The sequence below is a fragment of the Rana temporaria genome, chromosome 3 (genome assembly GCF_905171775.1).
Source record: "Rana temporaria chromosome 3, aRanTem1.1, whole genome shotgun sequence".
Taxonomy (NCBI): Eukaryota; Metazoa; Chordata; class Amphibia; order Anura; family Ranidae; genus Rana; species Rana temporaria.
Window position 1 is genome coordinate 234,130,924 of NC_053491.1, and position 24,190 is coordinate 234,155,113.

Genomic DNA, 24,190 nt, shown 5'->3' on the forward strand with positions numbered 1-24,190 from the left:
TAAGTAGAACTACTGTATAGGGAACCCTTTTTTTCTTGGATAAAGTAAGGGAAGGTTATAGCCCCGGTCAGTTTATTATTTACCATCCTGTCCCATTGCAGAGATTTCCCTTTCACTTCCTGTCCCATAGCCAAACAGGACGTGAGAGGAAATCTATGCAAATTAAGGGACTCCATTGCCCACCCAGGCCCTCAGAACTAGTGTCCCACTCAAAATTTTCAGGGCGGGTCTTAAACAGCAAGGGGTGTGACCTTGACAGGAAGGGGTGGGTCATATTTAAATTAGAGGGTGCACAAGTTTAGTCAGGCCTAGAGCAGCACAAAACCTAAATACACTACTGACAGTGATGTCAGTCTTACACTGAAAACTTTCTTACAGGAAGGGAGAACATGTGGGTAAACTCATTTGTGCATTTCTGATCAGTTTTTGGTATTTTCATTGTCAAGTCGCAGGAAGGGGTGATTGGATGACCATATTGTAGTGCTTAACTGCAGTAGAGAAACATGAGGTTAATGAAATGACTGTGTTGTCTGGTATACATGTCTTAGGCCCCTTTCACATGTACAGATCCCATGAGGATCCGTACATGTGTATCCGCTTGCTCAGCGGTGATCGCTCCGTTGATCCCTGCTGAGCCGGCAGATGACAGGGGGGACCGGATGAACACGGACCGTCTGTCCGTGTTCACCCGATCTGCTCTTCAGACGGATGGAAAAATAGGATTTTCCTCCGTCTGCAAAATCGGAGCATTGCGGACACTGATGAGATCGGGTGTCAGCGGATATTCAATCGCTGACACCCGCTATCTCATAGGGAATAAAGTATATCCCTTTTTCATCCGTAAACGGATGGATGAAAAAGCGGACATATGGTTCGCATGTGTGAAAGGGGCCTTAATCATAAGACTGGCTGAACAAACTGCAAATAGTCTGAAAGTAAGGCAACTAACATATCTACAGTATATGAACTGTGTATTTGATTGCTCATTTTGTATTCAGATACGTTAATATAATGCTATCAAATGATCTGCTTGCAATTAGAAACATATATACAGGCTATACAGCAGAGAAGTATAGCTTACAGAGTTCTAAAGCCTTAACGCTGTTTAATAAAGGAACTACTATACATTCATACAGACAGCTAATTATCACCCAAGTACAAAAAAAATGCCACTATGGGGGTTATAAAAATGTCGTCTTCTATTAAATCACACATGGGAAAGAATCAAATATTATGAGCAAAGTTGTGCATATTAGGATTAGCTGTTAATGCAAGTTCTGTATTATGTTAATGCCATTTAAAATATTCTAGTAAATCAGCCCAAAGGATTCCAGTAAGAGCTATCATGGATGAGATTCAACTGAATGACAGTTATGCAATGCTTACTTGGAAATGGATCCTCAGGCAGTGCTGGACTTTTATATCTAATTACAGAAGAAGAAGTATTTTTCCATTTTTCATGGTGTGTGTGAAGTTTTAAAGAAAACATACAGAAAAAATACATAGAGGCAGCTACTGCAGACCCTTTGAAAATGCCACTTCTCTGACTTTTTAGGCTTAAAGTATAACTACATAGAAAAGTAAGTTGTAAGTAATAAGAGGAGACAGAAAGGACCAGCAAGAGAAAACCGAAAAGCCAAATGTATATAAACACAAATACACAAACAGACATACATAAATAAACCTAATAAACCAGTGAGATTTGCAAATTATAGCCATAAGGCTAAAAGACCCTTACCCTTGTATTAAGACTTTGTAAGCTAAGCTTGTTCCTCAACCCGGAACAAGTATGCAAAAAAGGACATCTGACTTTACTTGGTGATACATTAATAAACCCAGTGAGTAAGGCCTCGTACACACGAGAAACTCGACGGGCGAAACACATCGTTTTGCTCGTCGAGTTCCTTGTGAAGCCGTCGAGAAACTCGACAAGCCAATTTTCTCCATTCCCGTCAAGGAAATAGAGAACATGCTTTCTTTTTGGCTCGTCGAGTTGCTCGACAGTTTCCTCGACGAAAATGTACACACGACCGGTTTCCTCGGCAAAAAAATATCTCCCAGCAAGTTTCTTGCTGGTTTTTGCAGAGAAACTCGGTCGTGTGTACGAGGCCTGAGTGTAATAGCCAGGCAACAAGCATCAGCAGAAGGGGATTGGCAATGGGAGCCCCATGTATCTCTTATGCCGCGTACACACGATCGGAAATTCCAACAAGAAAACTGTTTTTTCCAACTGAATTTTGGCTCAAACTTGTGTTGCATACACACGGTCACACAAAATTCTGACCGTCAAGAACGCGGTGACGTACAACACTACAATTAGCCAAGAAAATGAAGTTTAATGATTCCGAGCATGCGTCAAATTGATTCCCGAGCATGCGTGTTTTTGTGCGCGTTGGAATTGCATACAGACGATTGGAATTTCCGTTAAGAACTTTTCTTGTCGGTAAAATTGAGAACCAGCTCTCAAATTTTTGCTGTCGGAAATTTCGACAGAAAAAGTCTACACGCGGTCGGAATTTCCGACAAAAAGCTCACATTGAACTTTTCTTGTCGGAATTTCCGATCATGTGTACGCGGCATTGGTATAGGTTTATCTTAAGTTCTGCATTTTTCACTAAAAAATTACTTAAAACCCCCAAAACATTATATAATGTCTGAGACCAGAGGCCATGTAGAATTAAAAGATTGCAGATGATTTATTTTTTACTTAGCACATTACTGTGCATCAAATCTATACTTTCAGTAAAAATATACTGAAAAGATTTTACTGCACAGAAACACAATTTAATCCACAGATTTTTGCACAAAATAAAAGATGAGGTTGTTTTGAGTAATGTGATACCAAATATGTCAAACATTAAAACTGTCTGTACCCATGAAATGGCGAAAAATTACAGTACCAATAATTATAAGTAGGTGACACTTTAAATACCTTTTCATCTCATCAGTTTAGATTTAACCATGAATAAGGGACCTAGAATTATTTCATACATGTCCTGTCTTACATGCATTTTTGTGCTTGTATGTTTGTGTGGGGCAACGGATGCGCTTTGAAATTTTTCGTTATTTTTATAATATTTTAGTTCACATTTTTTAACATTTATTTATTTATTTTTTACTTTAAGGCATTACCATAACAAGTGAGTGCTTCTATATTTCACAGTCTGCAAAGGACATTAGGGAAAGAATTATCCTTGATATCCTCCCACTCACCATCCTGACAAAGTTTTTTTGTGGTCCTGGGCTTTCAAGAAGAAGCGGGGGCCCCAGGAACCACAATATCTTTTATTGTCAGATTCATAAAAGTGATTAGGCTACTCTACAGCCACCCAGATTACTTTAGTTAAAATCTGGGGCCTGTTAAGTAAAATAGAAATAAGTTCACTACTTCTACTTTAGCCACAAGCTTGTTTTAAATGGTTAAGTACCGTAGTTAAATAAGAGTGTGCATTAATCCACCAGTAACATATTATCAGTTTTATTATTAATCATAATTGATTTAGACTAATTTCTACTACTGCACATAAAGGATAAATATTAATTTGGTATAACAAAAGGGCTCCAACAACTCTAGTAACATGCCACAATAGCCATTTTTTAGGTTAACCATTCTGTATAGAACAACGTTTTTAAAGAAAATTTGTATAACTTTTACATTGCTAGAACATTTTCTTGACATATGGCGTATTCAACACGGAGTACTTAATTTGATAAACATCATTATGATAGCTCCCAGTTGGATCCAGGTTAAAAGGATAAAATAAATAAATAAATGGGTCAATGTGAATACCCATTTATCACTAAAGCCCCGTACACACGGTCGGACCTTTGTCTGACCAAAATCGCATCGGAATTCCGACGGAATTCCATCGGAGTAAAAGATAACATGTTCTCTATCTAAACTCCGAATGTAATTCCTCGAAATTTCTGATGGAAATAATCCGATGGTGCATACACACGGTCGGAATTCCGATCGTGTTTACAGGGCATTAGAGAATGAGTATATGAGTTTTATACCACAAGTTTTTGTTCACATGTAGTCATAGTGATAAGTGAACACTGAATAGCACCAGAACCCTACTAAGGGGCACAAATGTTTGGGGACTGAGCACAATGTATAAAAATGCAATTGGCAGGGTCTGATGACCAATATAGTTGGTCAATTCAGGTGGCAGGTTACCGACTCACCTTATTAGATTGTGTTCCTTTTTAAGACAGGAGAAGCAGTCAAAATAAAAGGGAAGTGGGGATAGAATCCTTTACATGACCATGGCTAGGCCGGAAGTGATGTAATAGGAAGTTATTCCCTGGGTGTCACTCTGAATGCCTATAAAAGGGATTCTGTTTAGGCAAACACTTTACCCTGAAGAAACTCAAGTCACAAGTGGTTGAATGATGTTGGTGTGTGTGCCTACACATGCCCTCTGCTGATAGCCAGCACTGGCTTTTCATCATGTTTTAGCCCCCACCTTGTCTCCGCAAACCTGAAGTCCATAAACAACCAGAAACCAGAAGGAGACGGCCAGACGGCCCCTTGTCAGTTTTGAGTGGCTGACAACCTGTGTGTGTCACCAGGACTAGGAATACAGAGATTCACACCCTGCATACCTGCGGAACCTTGCAAAGGACTCTGGATTTACCGCCTTGTCCCTGCAATCGAGGAACAATTCAATATCGTCCAGTGAGTCTTTTTCAAGCTGGTATACCCAGCAAGCGATCTTTTGAGGCTTTGTGCTTTGACTCAGCTGACTACATCCTTCTATTTAACTCACATGTGAGGCTGTCTTAAATGTTTCATGGAAACATGGTGCTGAATGATTAAAAGGCTTACTGCGGATCTATTGTTCCTCCTAAACTCAAGTCACATTGCTACATCACTGCGTGCTGAATTCTACTGCTTTACCATCTCTATGACTGATAGTGTTACATTAAGAAACCAAACCTCCCTTGTTCATTAACTGACAGGGACACCTTCCAGCCCAAAATTGCATTTATTTGTCTGTGATGATCAATGCCTTTTTAATACTGTAGATATCAAATGCAGCAGCTTAAAGGGCAAATAGGGAGTCTGGAGGTTCATGGTTAAAGGGGTTGTAAAGGTGATTTTTTTCCCCCTAAATAGCTTCCTTTACCTTAGTGCAGTCCTCCTTCACTTACCTCATCCTTCAATTTTGCTTTTAAATTTCCTTATTTCGTCTGAGAAATCCTCACTTCCTGTTCTTCTGCCTGCAACTTAACACAGTAATGCAAGGCTTTCTCCCTGGTGTGGAGTGTCATGCTCGCCCCCTCCCTTGAGGGGGGAGGGGCTGAGCAGGAGAGTCAGGATGCTCTGCTACGTTGCAGACAGAGAAAGGAGCTGTGTGTTAGTGGGTGTCCTGACTCTCCTGCTCGCAACCCCCCCTCAATTGAGGGGGTGAGCACAATACTCCACACCAGGGAGAAAGCCTTGCATTATTGTGTGGAGTTACAGACAGAAGAACAGGAAGTGAGGATTTCTCAGAAGGCATAAGGACATTTCAAAGCAAAATTTAAGTATGAGGTAAGTGAAGGAGGACTGCACTAAGGTAAAGGAAGCTATTTAGGGAATTTTTACCTTTACAACCCCTTTAAGCACAATACGGATACCGGTCTGTGCTACCAAGGTTTCCCAGAAATCACCTCGCCTGATGTACATAAGCATTATGTGTTAAGTCTCACAAAAATGACTTGAGGTGATTGACACATATGGATGACTTGGATATGGCTGATCTCATTGGCATGTGTTTTTAAGTGACAATGTGGTCAGTTGTGACCATGTATAATGTCTTATTGTTTATGCTTTCCTTTCAATGATACAGTTTTTTCTACTAATTGTTCGAATAAAGATATATCAGGTTAAACCGCAGTTTGTTACTTTTCCTTCATTAAAGGCAAGGACAACTTGGGTCCTATTCCCACTTCCTTTTTATTTTGGATGTCTAAGGACTGCCATTGGGAACATGTACTAATGCAAACAATATCGGTTACTGCAGCCTAAAGGACACCAAAAAAATTAACAAATCAAATAAATAACATGCTTAAGGAATGTCTTAGGCCTTGTACACACGACCGAGGAACTCGACGGGTGAAACACATCGTTTTCCTCGTCGAGTTCATTGTCAGGCTGTCGAGGAACTCGACAAGGCAAGTTTCTCCATTCCCGTCGAGGAAATAGAGAACTTGCTCTCTTTTTGGCTCGTCGAGTTTCTCGACAGTTTCCTCGACGAAAATGTACATACGACCGGTTTCCTCTGCAAAAAAAATATCTCCCAGCAAGTTTCTTGCTGGTTTTTGCCGAGAAACTCGGTCGTGTGTACGAGGCCTTTAAAGTTGTACATGAAGTGGCACTGTGATATGATGTACTCCAGCAAAAGTGACAGTTAAAAAAAAAATATTACAGCTAAATCCTAGCTAAGTTCCATCCCCTCGTATTCTGTTTTGTAAACAGAATCTCATGTGACATCATTCACCACATATGGTAATATACATACATAACATACATGTTCAATAACATCAGTCAGCATTCCCAGCTGATTGGTTGACATTCAACAGCAAGTCAGAGAGCTATAATTTTGTCAGGAATGTGATGGAAGAGGCTTGTCATGGCACAATTCATTGCTGGATTGTCAGGGGCATCACTGATTATGATTAATCTTCATTGCTAATAACATGATTGATGGATTTACATTTGGGGGTCTCATATAGATTTCTAAGAGAAATTCCACCAAAAACAAAAAGAAATGCATGCCCCCTCCCCCAAATCACTACTAGACTTGTATCTGGGTATGCAGCCTGGCTGGCCAAGAGGGAGAAGCAGTGAGTGTGCACTCCTCCTGAACAATACCATGTCACATGACACCATCAATATTGCAAAGTTATTTTGATTGAGGCAAGGGCCTCATTTCCACATCCCTGGCTAAGTGGATGTGAGGGTGTGCAAAGCTATGAGGAATACTATATCACAACATGATGTCCTCAACATTGGGAGGTCATTTTGATTAAGACAAGGGTCTCATCCCCATATCCCTGGCCAAGTGGATGTTGGGGGTATGCAAAGCCATGAACTAACATGATGCCCTCAACATTGGGAGGTCATTTTAATTGAGACAAGGGCCTAATCCCCATATCCCTGGCCAAGTGGATATGGGGGTTTGTGCAAAGGGGGGGGGGTTATTGGGTTTTAAATGCCCCTTTAAAAATAACAGGGTCTACAGATATCTAGATCCCTCCCAAGTTAATGAGTAAGTTGTATACAGTACACTTTCTTACCCATTCAAAAAAATAAAATTACAAAATAAACACATACACATCGTGACCAAGACTACAGGGAAATGCTATAGTTCTTATGAAGCGCATTACAACTAAATGATATTTGTTTCTAAATATACTGGATGACTTGCTTTGTTTTCCATAGGGCTCTCGATGTGTTTTCGGGTGTTGAACAGAAGTATGGTACAACAACAGATGCACAGTTCAGCTCAGGGAGTGCTGCTAAAATGGGAGAATATCTCCAAGGAAGATGGCAGAACTTTCATTGAACATTTACCTCTGCAATGGGTTCCCCTGCACTGCAAGGGTAAATTCTCATTAAGCTAGGGATAAAGGAACAGACATTTTTACAGACATTATTTACCTTATTACCCCCGCTCTGACCGGCTTTAGTGCTGCCCTTATCTGTATTGTCGAATAAGGTATTTCTCCTTATTCCAGCACCTCTAGACATAATGAGCATTTAACCCTTGCCTTGTGCCTGGAGTTGGCCTCTAGAGTGTAATAAAAGTATTTTTAGTTTTAGTATGTATGAGTCATTTGTCTTTTTGTATTTCAAGTCTCTTTGGAGAGAGTGTATAGTAGAGTATAGCATTTTTAGTGCTTATTAGATATACATGTAAAAGAAATCTTCATGATATAAAAATGTATATTAATGTGTGTCAGTGGATTATTTTTTTTACATGTACAGTAGATTGTTTTTTATACCTTCACAGGTGCAGCCATATTAGCTAATTTCATCCATAGCAGTGTTACACGGTGGATCGGAAATTCTGACCGTGTGTATGCCCCATCGGAGTAATTACGATGAATTCCATCAGAGTTTAGATAGAGAACATGTTCTCTTTTACTCCGATGGAATTCCGTCAGAATTTCGATGTGAGTTTGGTCGGACAAAGGTCCGATCATGTGTACTACGGTGCATAGTGATCTTGCAAGGTTATCTAGTCCATGCAATATTTTACAATACCTGGTTGATCCTGCCTGTTCCTGTGTTCCTTTCTGTAAACTGACCAAGCTAAATGTGACTGCCGATCCATGATAGTGTGACCAGTTTTCGTCTTTCCATCATTTTCTATCAACAGTCTCTCTCCTCAGTGTGCCAATCAGTACTGTGCTGGTCAGGTCAGAGAGCACATATTCCTCTTCTTCTCCCCTCTTATTGGACTTATAGGCTGGGTTCATACTAGTGTGAATTTGATGCAGCTTTCCCCACATCCAGTTTGCACAGCAGGATTGTGGATGTGACCGACTCTCTATGGAGCTGCTTCACATATCTCTGCAGCGGCTCTGATGCAAATTTGCACAGGGGTCCTGTGCAACTTTTGATCCATTTCTGGTCTGAAATCGGACCTGAAACAGTGAAAGGACCTGCACCGGACTACTGCTGCGTGTTCATCTGTGAACCCAGTCATAGAGATTTAGAATGAGACGAGAAAAGAAAGACATGACAGTACAGAAGTGCTGCCTAAAAAAGGCATTTAGCAAAAAAAAAAAAAAAAACACACATATTGCAGGTTATATTGATCTACAAGAGAAAGTTTATGAAGATTTTTGTGCAGAGATTTACAACTACTTTAACGTAAATATGCTGTTCATTTTGCTAGAGAAGTTGCTCCGTGTAAGAGAATTTTCTACAGAGTTTAGTAAATGCAGTGCAACTTCGCTTAGAAAAGAATACCCAATAACATGCATCGAAAAGAAAAAAAAATCTGTATTTTTTTTCTAGCATGTGATTAGATGAAAGGAGTCTGCAGAGCTTCACCTCATTCACTAAGCTCTGGGGCTTATTCCCTTGTTAAGTGCAACTTATCTTGTAAAGTGAACGGCCCTTTTGCCTTTAGTAAATCTATCCTTATGTGTCAGAATTGAAAAATGCACTCCCTGTGTTGCAGGTATATTATCGCAACAGTTGTAATATGAAGAAAAACAGAGCAATTGCAAGAGTAATTGAGCTTCATTAAGTATTTAAACCAAAGATCTCTATATTTAATAAAACAATAAAAATATGAAAAAACAAAACAAAAAACATAACAATAAAATACAAAACAGCAAGGGTGTAATGTGAAAGTCATATAAAAATGACTAATCACTGCAATGATTAAAAATATTTGCTAATTGAAAATATACAATGTTTCCCCTTACTCAAAACCTGGCTTTCACTAGTACATGAGGATAATAAAAGATGATCTACACAGATGCATACAGCCAAATGCACATCTTGAATTGTTTTATGATCGAAATTGTCAAAGTTTGTATTGTATAGAAAACATTTCAGCACCAGATACCAAGCTGGGAACAGGAGTGCTTTCTAACAATGCCTGGGGGTTGTCAGCAGCAGAGCTTGTAGATTATTCCTACGCTCCCTCCATCAGCTTAAACACAATGGTACATACACATATGGTCATTGCAATCTGTTTCTTGTTTTTGTTTGTTTTTTAACATTTTAGTAGCTCTGTATGTGGTACGCCATCTCTGCTGGGACCTAGTGCATCAATAATGCACTCACTCATTAAAACTAGTGGAAGCAGTTTATGCATTCACTGCTCTCTATATGTAATGACTGGAAGGATGTTGATGTACGGTATATCAAACAAAAGATGGTCGGAGCCAGCCTGCAATTTATTCATAAAGCATAGTTAGCATTGTAAAGTCATTGTGATAATGAGAGTTTGTAATCATTTTATTCTGATTCAAATCCAACGTGCAGTAGTGTTTTTTTCTTTTTTTTTTGAGGAGAGCACACAGCAGGTGGTTTTCCTCAATATTCATGTAAAACCTTCAATCCATTTAAATCCATAACCTAGAATGATTTTGTGCAAAGGCTTAGTGAGAAGATCAAGTCATTAACCTTACTTTACTTTTAGTAGACATCAAGGAAAAGTCTGTAAGATTTATAAAAAGTAATGAACTGCTGGTTAATTATAAGACACTGTAGAGAAAAGGTTATATACAGGTTACTAATATGATGGACATTACTGTATAGCTGCTAAGAGCTAAAATGTTTGAAAGCTGGACAGTGTATGGACTTAAAATATTACCAGTGTGTTTTTTCACTTTGGCACTTGAAAAATGCATCTGCGTCTTCAGTTCAGTTCAGTCGTCAGTAAAATGCTGTAAGTGACTATAGAACTTTCGAAGTAATACCAAATGACCCCTTGATCCACAGAATGAAATACATAAGCATGAAGCTATTAAACTTATAGTAAAGGACATCACTGTGTACCAGCTCTCTAGGGAATGTAAAGCTTGGTTACATTAATGCCATTTTTATTGGCTTTTTCTAAAATGTAATTTAAAGGAAATTTGCATTTTTGATGTTCCACTTACAGAATTAATAAAATGCTGTTCCCCACCAAACTGAATTTTTAAACATTTTCTTTGGTACATTTTCCCCCTGGGCAGTGCCCAGACCTCCATTTATTTAATACAGGTACTTATATATAGAACTGTCAATGTATGCAGTGCTTTACATATATATTGTACATTCACATCAGTAGCTGCCCTCAAGGAGCTTACAATCTAAAGTCCCTAACTCACATTCAAACACATACAATGGCCAATTTAGACAGGATCCAAGTAACCTAGCAGCATGTCTTTCGAGTGTGGGAGGAAACCAGAGTATCCAGAGGTAACCCACACAGGCACAGGGAGAGCATGCATACTCCAGGCAGATAGCACCATGGTTGGAATTCAAGCCAACAACCCTAGTGCTGCTAGATGGAGGTGTTAACCACTTAGCCACTGGGCTGCCTGATGCTATTTCAGCACAGAAAATGTACAATATTATTTTTTAAAATTTTTCTCCCATTGACACAAGTAGAGTTCGAATTCGGCATCTCAACTAGTTATGCTCTGTGATCCCATCTCAAACCAAACCCAGGCACATATGTCTCATCTCTACTAGTCATCTTTTTTCTTAGGGTGACAATATAGTGATTGAATTATTTTTATACATGATAATGATAATAATGTTGATAATATTTGGGACTTGATCATAACTGGACAAGATGTGAGTATTAATTTATAAAAAAATAAATGAATATCACCCTGCTCAACTAATGAAGATTTGGTTGACTTTCCATTATAAAGTGTTACTTCCACCTAAACTGTTAGGCCCAGATTCACATACATTATGCCGGCGTAGCATATCTAATATACGCTATGCCGACGTTGCGCAGAGAGGCAAGCACCAAATTCATGCGCCGTCCCGTGGATGTATCCCAGTGCGCATGCTCAGAATCACGTAGGAACTACTCCCTAAGATACGACAGATCACTGCCTACGACGTGAACGTAGCCTACGCCCAGCCTTATTCACGTACTACGTAAACGACGTAAAATACGACGGCTGTGTTCCCTGGTCCATTCCTTAGCATGAGTTGCCCCTCATATATGGGGAATAACTTTACGCCGGACGTACGACTTACGCAAACCGCGTATATTATGCGCCAGGCGCAAGTACGTTTGTGAATCGACGTATCTCCCTCATTTCCATATTTGAATAGGAAATCAATGGGAGCGCCACTTTCGGCCAGCGTAAATATGCGCCCACGATACACCAGCGTAGGAAAGTTACGAAGCCTATTTTCAGGCGTATCTCAGTTTATGGGCACGGCGCATAGATACAATGGCGCATACTTACACTTACGCTGCGTATCTTGAGATACATCGGCGTAAGTGCTTTGTGAATCCGGGCCTTAATTTTTAGTATTGGTTACAGTGGGTAAAGATAAAAGGCGCTGACATTATTTAAATGCTGTTTGTGTGCACCGTACTTCTTGTCCTGGGCACGGTTAACAAGAACTTGAAACACAGCAGAGGTTCTAACATTTCACTGCTCTATTCAAAACCAGAGGTGGGCTTAAAGTGATTATTTATACAGAGAATTACTGAATGAATTCTCCAGCATTGGTCTGTTAAGTGACATGGAAGCTTTTGTCACAAGCTCTATTCATTCTGATTTATCCAACAGGGCCTTTGCCTAGTTACATGCAATGAAATTGCAGTACATAGATTGAAGGTCGATACAGGTCTTAAACTGCAATTAGTGGGAGACAATATTAATCACAGTAAATGCGAAAGTCACTTGGATAGTGGAAGAATGAAACTGTTTAGAAAAGAAGATCAGTCTTACCCCCTAAAGCTTGTTTCATAACGAAATCCATGTTTCCTGTCTGAGTTTTCCTTCCTTATCAAAGAAGTATTCGCATTCAGTACAGCTGGTGGGTGGCTCTATCAATTAAAAAAAAGAGAGAAGAGGGTCAGAACATGAAGAAATAAGCATTTTACAAAAATTGAACAATACAACTTATTAGGTAGCATGGGTTAAAAAATGCAATTAGATCCTGCACATATTTTTTTTTTACCAATAATGGGATATTACATTAAAGTAGGACTGTGACCAAACAATAAATTCACATATTTAATGCAAGCTGCCCATATCGGTAATACTGGGCTCTATATTTCTCTAAGTACCTCCTGGAAAGATTTGTACTTAGTTGTTGATTATGCCACTAGAGCTTTTGGACAGGCACTTTTTCTGATAGGATAACAATGCTCATCCTGTCGTACGTGAAAATCAGTGCAGCACTATCACCTTTTGCTGCTGCTATAGCTGTTTAGATGTTAACACTGCTGAAAATCAGTGAACAGTCACACCTAGCTCCACCCTATGAAAAATGTAATTGCTTCTACCCCTCCCTCCACCCAGCACTGTCTGCCTTGGTGCATTAGAAATTCAGCTTCCCAACTATATTTACAAGTAAAAATTAAACAAAGTATCTGCTAAAACATAGCCAAAACATTATTTTTTTGTGTAAAATGGAGTAGGGAAGGGTTAGGACCCCGTCAAGTTTTTAATGGTGTCTGTGTCCCTGCTGGGGAATTTCAGTCTCTCTATTTGTGCTGGCGAGCTTTATCAACACAACAAAAATTGATGGGAAATCCTCATTTTTACAGTTGACACCAGAACATTAGTAATTAATAAGTGTAAAGCTTCAAATGGCAGAACCTGTTGCTGTTACAACTTTTTAAGAGATTAAGGGCCAGATTCACAGTGGAGATACGACGGCGTATCTGCTGATACGCCGTCGTATCTCTGTTTCTATCTATGCGACTGATTCATAGAATCAGTTACGCATAGATAGCCAGAAGATCCGACAGGTGTAATTGTTTTACACTGTCGGATCTTAGGATGCAATACTGCGGCCGCGTAAACCAGCGTCGGGTATGCAAATTAGGAGTTACGGCGATTCACTACGGATTTTCGCGTTCGCTACGTCGCCGCTAGTCTAGTTTCCCGTCGCAAAGTTAGTCGTCGTTTTAGGTGCCCTAACTTTAGTCAGCAAGCGTATTGCTGTCTAAAGTATGGCCGTCGTTCCTGTGTCGAAATTTTAAAATCAACGTCGTTTGCGTAAGCCGTCCGGGAATACGGAATTACGCTACGCGTTTCGCCGTTCGAAAAAATGACGTCACGGCATGCAATGCACGACGGGAGTTCAGAAACGGAGCATGCGGGGGAGCGCGCCCTTATTTAAATGGCACACGCCCATTTAAATTGGCCCGCCTTGCGCCGGAGGCCGCTGGCGTAGGTTTTCATCGCAAGTGCTTGGTGAATCAGGCACTTGCGATGAAAAATTGCGGCGATGTAACGTATCTACGAAAGGAAAATCTCCCTAAAATGATGCAAAGGGGCTTAAAGCAGGTATCCAAATAAAAAATAACCAACTAAAAATTATCAACCCATTAAATTACAGGTGTCAAACACAAGGCCCCTGCGGGCCGAATCAGGCCCTCGATGCTATTTCATGAGGCCCTCGCACCTCTCCTGCAGCTGCAGGAGAGCTCCAGCCCTCCTCTGGACCTCCTTCAGACCCTTATGCGTCGGGATAAACTCAGGCGGATTTTTTTGACGGAATTCCATTCAAGCTGTCTTGCATGCACACTGTCACACCAAATTCCGACCATTCACAACTAGATGATGTACAACACTACGACAAGCTGAGAAAAATGAAGTTCATTGCTTCCTAGTTTGCGTCGACTTGATTCTGAGCATGCATGGTTTTTTGTCCGTCAGAGTTCCATACAGACGAACTGGATCGCGATAGAATTTTTTTTTTCATCGAAAAAAAAAAAAAACATGTTCTTTTTCTAAGTCCATCAGAATTTCCGATGGAAAAACTCAGATGGGGCACACACACGGTCGGAATATCCGATGAAAAAATTCCGTCTGACTTTTTCAATCGGAAATTCCGATCGTGTGTACAAGGCATAACTTTCTGCATTCAAGCAATACATCCAGCTTCTTTACAGCAGCAGCATAAGGAAAGGGGAGTGCACTGTGATGTAAAGGAGAGTGGAGGACTCAACTTCTGATGGTGGGATGGCTCATGACATCTAATGTAAGGGGAGGGGATGCACTGGACATCTATCCTTACAGATACAAGGGGGTTACCTTGCGGGTGCACTCCTGAGTGCAGGACTCACCCCCGGTGCCCACATCATTGGATTTAATTGACAGCAGAGGGAGCCAATGGCTGCGCTGCTATCAATCTATCCAATGAAGAGCCAAGAACCCAGGGAAACATCAAACGCGTTCTCGACATGGGAATTTCCAGGGCTCAGGTAAGTAAAACGGGGGGGCTGGGGGGCCGGTTATTGTTGTTTCACCTTAATGGATAGTGTGATGGTATTACAATGATATCCCCGTCAACGTTCCCTTCTTCCCATAATGAAAATCACCCCAATATTCCACGAGGAGGAATATCCCTGGAGTCGCCCAGAAAGCCACACATGCCAAGTTACTGCTGGAACAACACACTTTAATGGTTTTCTTCTCAGCTTTTTATACAGTCCAAGACATTCAAGCAACAATGAAATCTCCACCCCCCCCCCCCCCCCTAATCACACACTAAGGCTAATTACTAAAACATTCTAGACAGGTCGGCACCGACCGACAATCATCATGTCTAATCACTGCATATTCCTTAAACAGCATAACAACAAACCACCTTCACACCCTGAGTTTCCTAAGCAGACGTTTCGTCCCTGCATGCAACTTGACACCTATTAACACCTCTGAGTATCAAAAGGTTTTTAGACAGCGTTATCACACAATTAAATGCCTTTCAAAAGCTAGCCTTATTTAACATATGAACAGTGTTCACAGAGAGAGATGAATCACACACATGAAACACCTGTTACCTCTAACCCACAGAATTAAATTAGCAGGGAGAATTAAACTGAGACATATAGGCAATTGCATCACAGATAGGATGAGGGATAACAACCCCTTTAAGTCATTCTGGACTCACACCAGCTTGTGACTGGACAGTAAAAGAAGCAGCAGAACAGTAATGCGCTAATCTCCCTGTCACTCTGCTCTTTCCACCTTTTAGCATACTTCTTGTCAGCACATGAACTGATTGGCCCCATGTACTGCTTCTTCCTCCAACACTCCAGCTCTGGTTAACAGGGGCTGCAAGAGTCTGACACCAGGTCAAATTCAGGTACATACAGTACTTCCATTAAAAATAAAATGTACTTATATATTTAATGATTATATAGATGCATTAAATTGAGTCTTTAACAACTTAAGGACCGCCTCCTGCACATTTACGTCGGCAGAATGGCACGGCTTGGACACAGGCACGTACCTGTACATTCCCTTTAAGTGCCCAGCCCGCGACCCGGTCCAAAGCTCCGCAACCGCGGCCATGGGACCCGCGGACCCGATCGCCGCCGGTGTACCGCGATCAGTCACAGGAGCTGAAGAACGGGGAGAGGTGTCTGCAAACACACCTTCCCTGTTCTTCACAGTGGCATAGTCACTGATCGTCTGTTCCCTGATATAGGGAAAGGCGATCAGCGACGTCACATGTCCAGCCCCGCCCCCTACAGTTAGAAACACTATTTTGTAAACGCTATAAATTTTGCGCAAACCAATCGTTAAACGCTTATTGCGATTTTTTTTTTACCAAAAATATGTAGAAGAATACGTATCGGCCTAAACTGAGAAAAACATAGTTTTTTTTATATATTTTTGGTAGGTATTTATTATAGCAAAAAGTTAAAAATATTATTTTTTTTTAAAAATTGTCGTTCTATTTTTGTTTATAGCGCAAAAAATAAAAACCGCAGAGGTGATCAAATACCACCAAAAGAAAGCTCTATTTGTGGGAAAAAAAGGACGCCAATTTTGTTTGGGAGCCACATCGCACGACCGCGCAATTGTCAGTTAAAGGGACGCAGTGCCGAATCGCAAAAACTGCCCAGGTCCTTTACGTAACTGTATCCTAGCGAAAAATTTAAATTTGAGTTTGGTTTGCAAAGTCCCAATGCTGCCATCAGTATAACTATTCCTCCAGTAAATTTGCTAAACAATAGATGATATCAGGTGAACAGAAATCTATTAATTTTGCTGACATTTTCTTATAGTTTAACTTGGGAGCTTAAATGTATTTTTAAACGACTATTCTATGCTTCTGTCTCTCTGCAAAAGAAACTTCCTAATTATATGCAATTGAACAAAGAGGGACATGACACTTTTTCTGGCAAAAATAGAATCCTGGATTATTTTTGCCACCAGCTATTATAGGTTGTACAAAGCCAACACAAACAAGCAGATTTACAGAGGAATGAATGTGAATCTTAAAGGAAAGCTATGTATATTCCTTTCCATGGGTCAATCAATGCAAACATGATACTTTACAGAAGTAATCTAGTGGGCTGAGTCACCTACAGTATTGGGTTATTATGTCTGTAGGAGACTCCAGTGGCCAGATTCTCCCATCATAGATCCCAGCGCTCTTCTCATCCCAGGTTGTTCCCAGTCTTCCGCTGAACTGTTCATAACATAAAAAGCAGGCAGCAGGTGAGCTCAATGGGACTTACAACATGAGGAATTTCCAACATGGTTTTATTAATGTCAATGTTTCAGTGGGGCACAGCCCACCATTCTCAAGACGTTATCATTATTAAAACCATGTTGGAAATTACTGCTGTTGTAAGTCCCTTTGAGTGTAACTGCTGCCTGCTTCATATTATACATACGGCCAGATTCACGTAGGAGCGCGTATCTTTGTTCCGGCGTATCCTATTTACGCTACGCCTCCGCAACTTAGACGGGCAAGTGCAGTAGTCACAAAGCACTTGCTCCGTAAGTTGTGGTGGCGTAGCGTAAATTGGCTGGCGTAAGCCCGCCTAATTCAAATGTGGAAGAGGTGGGCGTGTTTTATGTAAATCAATCTTGACCCCACGTAAATGACACGCTTAAAGAACGGCGCATGTGCGCACATGCTCAGTATCACGTCAAATTTTTTCCCTAAGTTACGCCGGCTCAATGCCTGTGACGTGAACGTAACCTACGCACAGCCCCATTCACGTACGACTTACGTAAACGACGTAAGAAGATACGCTTGTGCCGACGTCCACTTTGCATTGGCTGCGCCTCATATAGCAGGGGTAACTTTACGCCGGACGTAAGCCTAACCTAAACGGCGTAGCGGGCGCAAGTACGTTCGTGAATCGGCGTATCTACCTAATTTACATATTCGATGCGTAAATCTACGGAAGCGCCCCTTGCAGCCAGCGTAAATATTGCACCCAAGATACGACGGCGTAGGAGACTTACGCCGCTCGTATCTTGGCCAAATCTATGCGTAACTGATTCTAAGAATCAGGCGCATAGATACGATGGCTCGCATTCGGACTTACGATGGCGTACGTGGGATACGCCTTCGTAAGTCCATCGTGAATCTGGCCCATACTTTTTATATAAATTGCACCTGGGCCAATAACCCTAAAAGTGTATTTAATGGCAAATGTGTACACTACCTGTTCTTAACATAAGATTCATAAAAAAATCAGCAGGTGGCATGCATCAGGGTGAGGGTTCAGGAACTTTCATCCAGAGATCTAGCCACTGGTATCCTGATATAAAAAATGTTAGATGTTTGTAGCCTAACTCCGGCCATGTCTGTAAAGATTCTCATTTATCCTTGGTATAGCTAGTAGTAGTCATTCTATAGCTTCTCCAAGCTAAGCAGAGTACCCTCATGTGTGATGATGTCAAGAGGTTGGGGCCGCCAGTGTAATTGGCAAGGAAAGCCTGAAAGAAGTGCGCAGCTCCGTGCTCGGCAGGATTGTGCTACATTCTCTAAAGTGGTTATAAACTTCAGACATGAAATATGAACAAAGCATATTCCTCTACAGTGTGTACTTATGCCTTGTACACACCGTCAGACTTTTGACCATGCAAAAGTCTGCTGTGAGTCTGTCGGAAGTCCGACGGAAAGAAAGAGAACAGGTTCTCTATCTAAGATCCGACGGACTTCCGACAAAAAAAGTCTGATGGAGGCTACACACAGCTGGACTTACCAAGAAAAAAAGCCCGTCTGACTTTTCTCGGAAAGTCCGGCCGTGTGTATGGGGCATAAGTGTCATTTTTGTCTGCTGCTTCTTCTCTCTGCTGCTCTCAACATGAATAATTTCTGACAAGTTTTCCTGACACCAAGAGAAAAAAGAGATGGGGAGGGAGCCCCAGCTGATTAACTTCTGTAGATGTGCTCTACACCCCCTTTTTTTCTGATATCTTAGACAAGCTTTATCAGTGCAGGACTTTGAAAGGATGTAGAGAAGAGAAGACTGGAGACATGGTGGCTCAACGCGATTGGCACTGCGCTGACAAGCCATTCACCTCTGCAGCTAGGGGTTCGGATCCCGGTCTCGGCTACATGTGAATTGAGTTTGGTGGTCTCAGCCCGGCTCCCGGTGGGTGTGCTATGCGAGGTAAGCCTGCGCTTAGTACGCCCACCCCCCTCCCACAAAAAACCACCACACCTACACACGCACTCGAAATTGGGTTAACACACACGCACTTTGACCACGCGGTCTCTAAAAGAGAGGCGAAGGACTAACGGGGCTGGTTGAGCGGGCAAATCCTCTCACTCCCTTATAGGGAGTCCCTCTGCCCCGTTGGGCTTCAAAGCGGAGCAGGTAGGGCGGGCTGTGTGGGAGGACCCCCTCACACACCCGCCATTGCCACCCGGGGCATGGAGAAAGGTGGCAGATTGCCTCTGGGGGAGGCCTGCCTACTCCCAACTCCTGCAGTCCGGCTCCTCTCTCGAGTACACGCACAAAATACACTTAAAAAAAAAAGAAAAAAAAAAAAAGAAGACTGGAGACAAGCAGGTTCAACTGATGTAGGAGGATTTGTTTCATCTCTGTTTATCACCCAAGGCCAATCACTTCACTGAGAATATGTAAGGGTTTACAACCATTTTAAAAGCCAGTGAAAACCAGTGCATGCCCTGGGAACCAAGGCACATTTTTAAATACTGGTACCATATTGGTCAAAACAGTACAGTTGGAGTATATGCAAGTATTCAGTTAAAGACTATTGATTTTACTTTGACTTTTCTTGTCTGCCTACTTGTTCTGGGTGACTGCAGCTCGAAAAGGCTAAGTAATTAGACTTTTCAGGAGAAAATTCACAAAAGCAGCCTTCATATTTTCTTTGGAGAAAGTTTAATTTAAATATTTCTACCAGATCACAGAACTTCCCTTTTACAAAAACACTCTAACCAGTTATTTATTTGATGTAAACAACTGTGATAAACCTATAGACCCTGTAATGAACTGCTGGAAAGCTAAGATAATTATGTGCTGCAATGTTGTTGGAGTGGCATCTGACAGTTTTCTGCCTTCAAAACAGTCCCAATTACCATAATTACAAAATGTTATGGGAATTACCTGAATCTAGTTGCTAGATCATGTAAATGAGGAATGGCATTCGGCAACCAATGGGAAACATGTCAGTTTAATCCGAGGAAAAGAGATTATTTCCTCTTCATTTACCAAATGTATTAAGCATTTGCAATGTGGACATTTCTGCCACAGATAGGACCCAAAACTGGCAACAGATAAATATGAAAAATCCAGCCGTTTGTGATCACTGGCATACACAGGGTTTACACGCGTCAGGCAAAGTCATATCATCAGAACGGCAAACTGGTATACCAAGAAAAATCCCTTTTACCCATCACATCACTATCAATTTCCACAAAACTACACTGACACCTGTCCTTTTGAGGAATACTTAGGGAAAACACTATTTTAAGCCTTTCTGCATCATGAATATAAATAAGCAAGTCTAGCTCTTTTGTTCGTATGTATCTGTATGGTATAATTGCTTTAGTTATGTGTATATTCTACTCAAATAGGTCACGCTGTTATAGCAAGGGTTCTATTTAAAATAAACTGAAGTTTCTGTCTGCAGTTAGGTACTGAAAATGAAATATAGAAGTATTTTAACAGAATATTCACTTGTAATATTAATGTTTGATTTTTCTAAAAGTAAATCATGCTGCATCATATTCTCGTAATAATAATGTATATGTGAAGCAATTTTTTTTTAAAGAATTAGGAAGGGTTAAGTCCCATGCAGGGACTGATGAGGGACACTCACATACTGCTCTTCCATAACCAACTAATTTTAGGAGTCCAGATATAAAATTGTTACCTGCTGGTATTGTACCCCCACACTATTACATTTTATCTACCTATTGGTTCCAGAGACCTGCTGGAGATGCAGCTAAGCTCTAAGCATTATGTTACAAGTCTTCTGGTCTTGCTCAGCCCTTCTGGAGTCAAATTTGTAGTCTTATCCAAAAATTCACAGGCCACCCCTTTCGAAGGAAAAAAAAACATATTCCCCCCACCTCAATAATATCCCATTTAAAACATACAAAAACTCACCTGTAGTACATTTGATCAATCAAAGTAGTTTCCAATTGACAAATAAAAAGATGTTCACATCTTCTTCTCTGTCATTTGGAAACTACTTTGATTGTCATTTGCACATTTGATTATTTTTGAACAAATTGACAATTTTTTGCACTTGATATTTTGCACTATTTGCACATAGTGTTTTGGCACTTATTTACATTTTGAGTATTATTATTAGAATTATTTATTTATGTAGTAAGCACCACAATTATTTATTCGCCAATTATTGTTAGTGTGAGAACACCCTTTCTTGTCGGCAGCTACTCTAGATTTTAGTTAGTGATTGGTTTGCGCATTAGTACCCCCCTTTTACATTTGGTCAATGTATCCCCACAATGTGGAAGTCTATTTTCCCACCTACAATACAACAATGGCTCCAATGTGTAGAAAATATAGGGTTAATAGAACACCTGAAGAATACAAACAGCTCCTTGGCAGTCCAACACAATCCAGCCCCAATCAGGTGCTGATCTCCGCTAAACCACCCCTAGATTTAACTAAAATATTATATTCCCACCTACATCTCTATTACTCTTTCTCATTCTACCCCCCCCCCACAGACTCTCTCCTCCCTTTCTCCTCTTCCCCTTCATTTTCCCATCGTGGCTCCCTCTGTCTGGCTGTCTGGTGTGCTCTCCTTCCACCTACTCTCTCCTTTCACCCTTGATCCTATACTGCAGGGATCTTCAAACTACAGCTCTCCGACTCTGACATTCACAGACATGACTAGGCATGATGGGATGAGTAGTTCCTGAACAACTGTAGAGCCATAGTCTAAAGACCCCTGCTATAATGTCTTCCTAACCACCCTCTTTATCCCCCTGCCACATTCCATAACATGTCCTGATACAACAAAATGTACATTGGTAATCCTTCCTCTACAGCCCATTATGCTTTTCCCCCACTTACAACCCCCACTTCTATCAACAAAAAAGAAAGGAAAACACGGCCTGGGGTTTAAGTTACCTCAACAGTCTGGTATTAGTCTCCCTATAACAAGATGGTAACCAAGACTATCCAACACCATCAACTCCCAATGGTTTTGTTCAAATTGTCTCTCATCATTACAACCTATATTGTACAATATCATATGTATCACCATGATCATGGGAACGTATATACTGTATTATGCCCTGATGATGTGGTACCCTCTTCTGAAAAAAAGGAATACAAGAAAAACATGTAATACCTCGTACACACGATCGGAATTTATCCGATGGAAAAAGTCAGATGGAATTTTTTCATCGGATATTCCAACCGTGTGTATGCCCCATCTGACTTTTTCTGTCAGAAATTCCGACGGAGTTAGAAAGAGAACATGTTCTCTTTTTTCCAATGGAAAAAAATTCTATCGAAAATTCCGTTCGTCTGTATGGAAAAAACATGCATGCTCGGAAACAATTTGACGCATACTCGGAAGCATTGAACTTAATTTTTCTAGGCTCGTCATAGTGTTGTATGTCACCACGTTTTTGATGGTCGAAATTTGGTGTGTCTGTGTGTATGCAAGACGGCTTGAACGGAATTCTGTCGAAAAACCCATCGGAGTTTATTCCGACAGAAACTCCAATCATGTTTACAGGGCATTAGATAATTTTTCTCTGCTGGCTGTGTGCCATTTGGGAAATTTCCTTTCCCTTTCACCTGTCCTAGTGGAACTTTAATGGAAATGTAGGGGAAAAAGATGTGGATTAACCTTCACTTTCTCCCAGGGATAAAAGTTCCCAGAACAAATAGAAGGGTGAATCCCAACAGGGACACAGACAGAAAGAAAAAATATGACATAGAGCCTAACCCTTCCCCACTCTATCCAAAACTAAAAAAATATAGGCCTCACATGAGCTGGTGGGGTAATAAAAACAGGTGGTTGAGCCATGGTTTTCCCACCCCCTGACTGCCCACTGGGCTGTTCTCATGCCATGACCACAATGCTTTGTGTCACAGAAAATTTGACAAAACATGTCAAGTTGAAAGGCAACACTGCCTGTCAAATTCACCCATTCTAGCTATTGAAAACTGCCACTTGGCCAATTAAAATATTTTTATTTTTTAAATAAGGCTGTGGCAGAATCATCCAGCCATGGCTGGCCATTTTTCAGAGAAGGAACTGGTGCTGACTTAAAGTGGAATTGTGTTTCCTGCCTTCTCACCCCAGTGCTCTATGCTGGCATAGCTGATTATCAGATACATTCCTCATTAAAGGCATCACTCAGACTTGTAGCTAAGAAAAAGTTGTATGTTAAGTTACCAAGTGTAGAGGGCAGCAGTGTCAAACTACGGAGTTTGTTGAAGTCAAATTTAGGTAACAGGAGACTATGAAAATGGAGGTTGTTTATATATGACAGAAATGTATATCTCTCAATGAATAAAGAAAGCGTGTCTATATTTTAATATTGGATCGTGATAAGAAGATTGGTTTTAAAACTAGGCACGCTGAAGAATCTATAAAGTGACTTTAGACTGCTTTAATTTTTAAACTGTCGCTCACTATAGGTCAGACAGATCTTCATGGAAATATTTAGGCAAAAAAAGAAAAAAATATATAAAATGATGTATCTTCTGGTTTGATCATTACATTCTTCAGCATTCAGACAAAGAAACAAAAGAAGAATGTATAGGATTTGAATGGCACTGAAACCTTCCATTCAGGAAACACTCAAATTGGATTTGTAAAAACAAATGTTTTATTTCCACATCATGTTAAAATACTTGGGGAGGTATATCCCATAAAAACATAGTCATAGCCAAAAGACATTGATCATATCCAGAAAAATAGCTGAGCCACCGCTAACACCTTCCCCTGATTATTCTGTACATTTAAAGCAATACATATTGGGAAAATGAAGTCACAACTACACATCCAGATAAGGGGAGGTGCTGATATCATGACGTGTTTTGCAATATAACTTCTTCAGGAGTTCAGGGGGTACATCTGGATGTGACTTCATAAGCAAAATTAAATACAGCTGATAATATGTCTTCCCATATGCACATATACATAGAACTAACAATAGAGTTTTTATTTAAAAAAAAAAGTTTACTAAAACATGCCAGTGCTTATACATTAATAAACACTATTTTTACAGATTTTATATCTCCACCTTAGAAACTGAAAT

At 40.6% G+C, this 24,190-nt stretch overlaps 1 protein-coding gene across 2 annotated transcripts in view; it reads right to left on the reverse strand.

Moving 5' to 3' along the window:
* CPLX2 (complexin 2) overlaps window positions 1–24,190 on the reverse strand; it is a 256,064-nt gene that overhangs the window by 50,958 nt on the left and 180,916 nt on the right. For both annotated transcript variants that reach the window (XM_040344473.1, XM_040344472.1), the window contains exon 2: window positions 12,424–12,521. In XM_040344473.1, coding sequence (XP_040200407.1) covers window positions 12,424–12,454 — 31 coding nt within the window. In that variant the 5' untranslated portion in view covers window positions 12,455–12,521. The remainder of the gene's footprint in view (window positions 1–12,423; window positions 12,522–24,190) is intronic.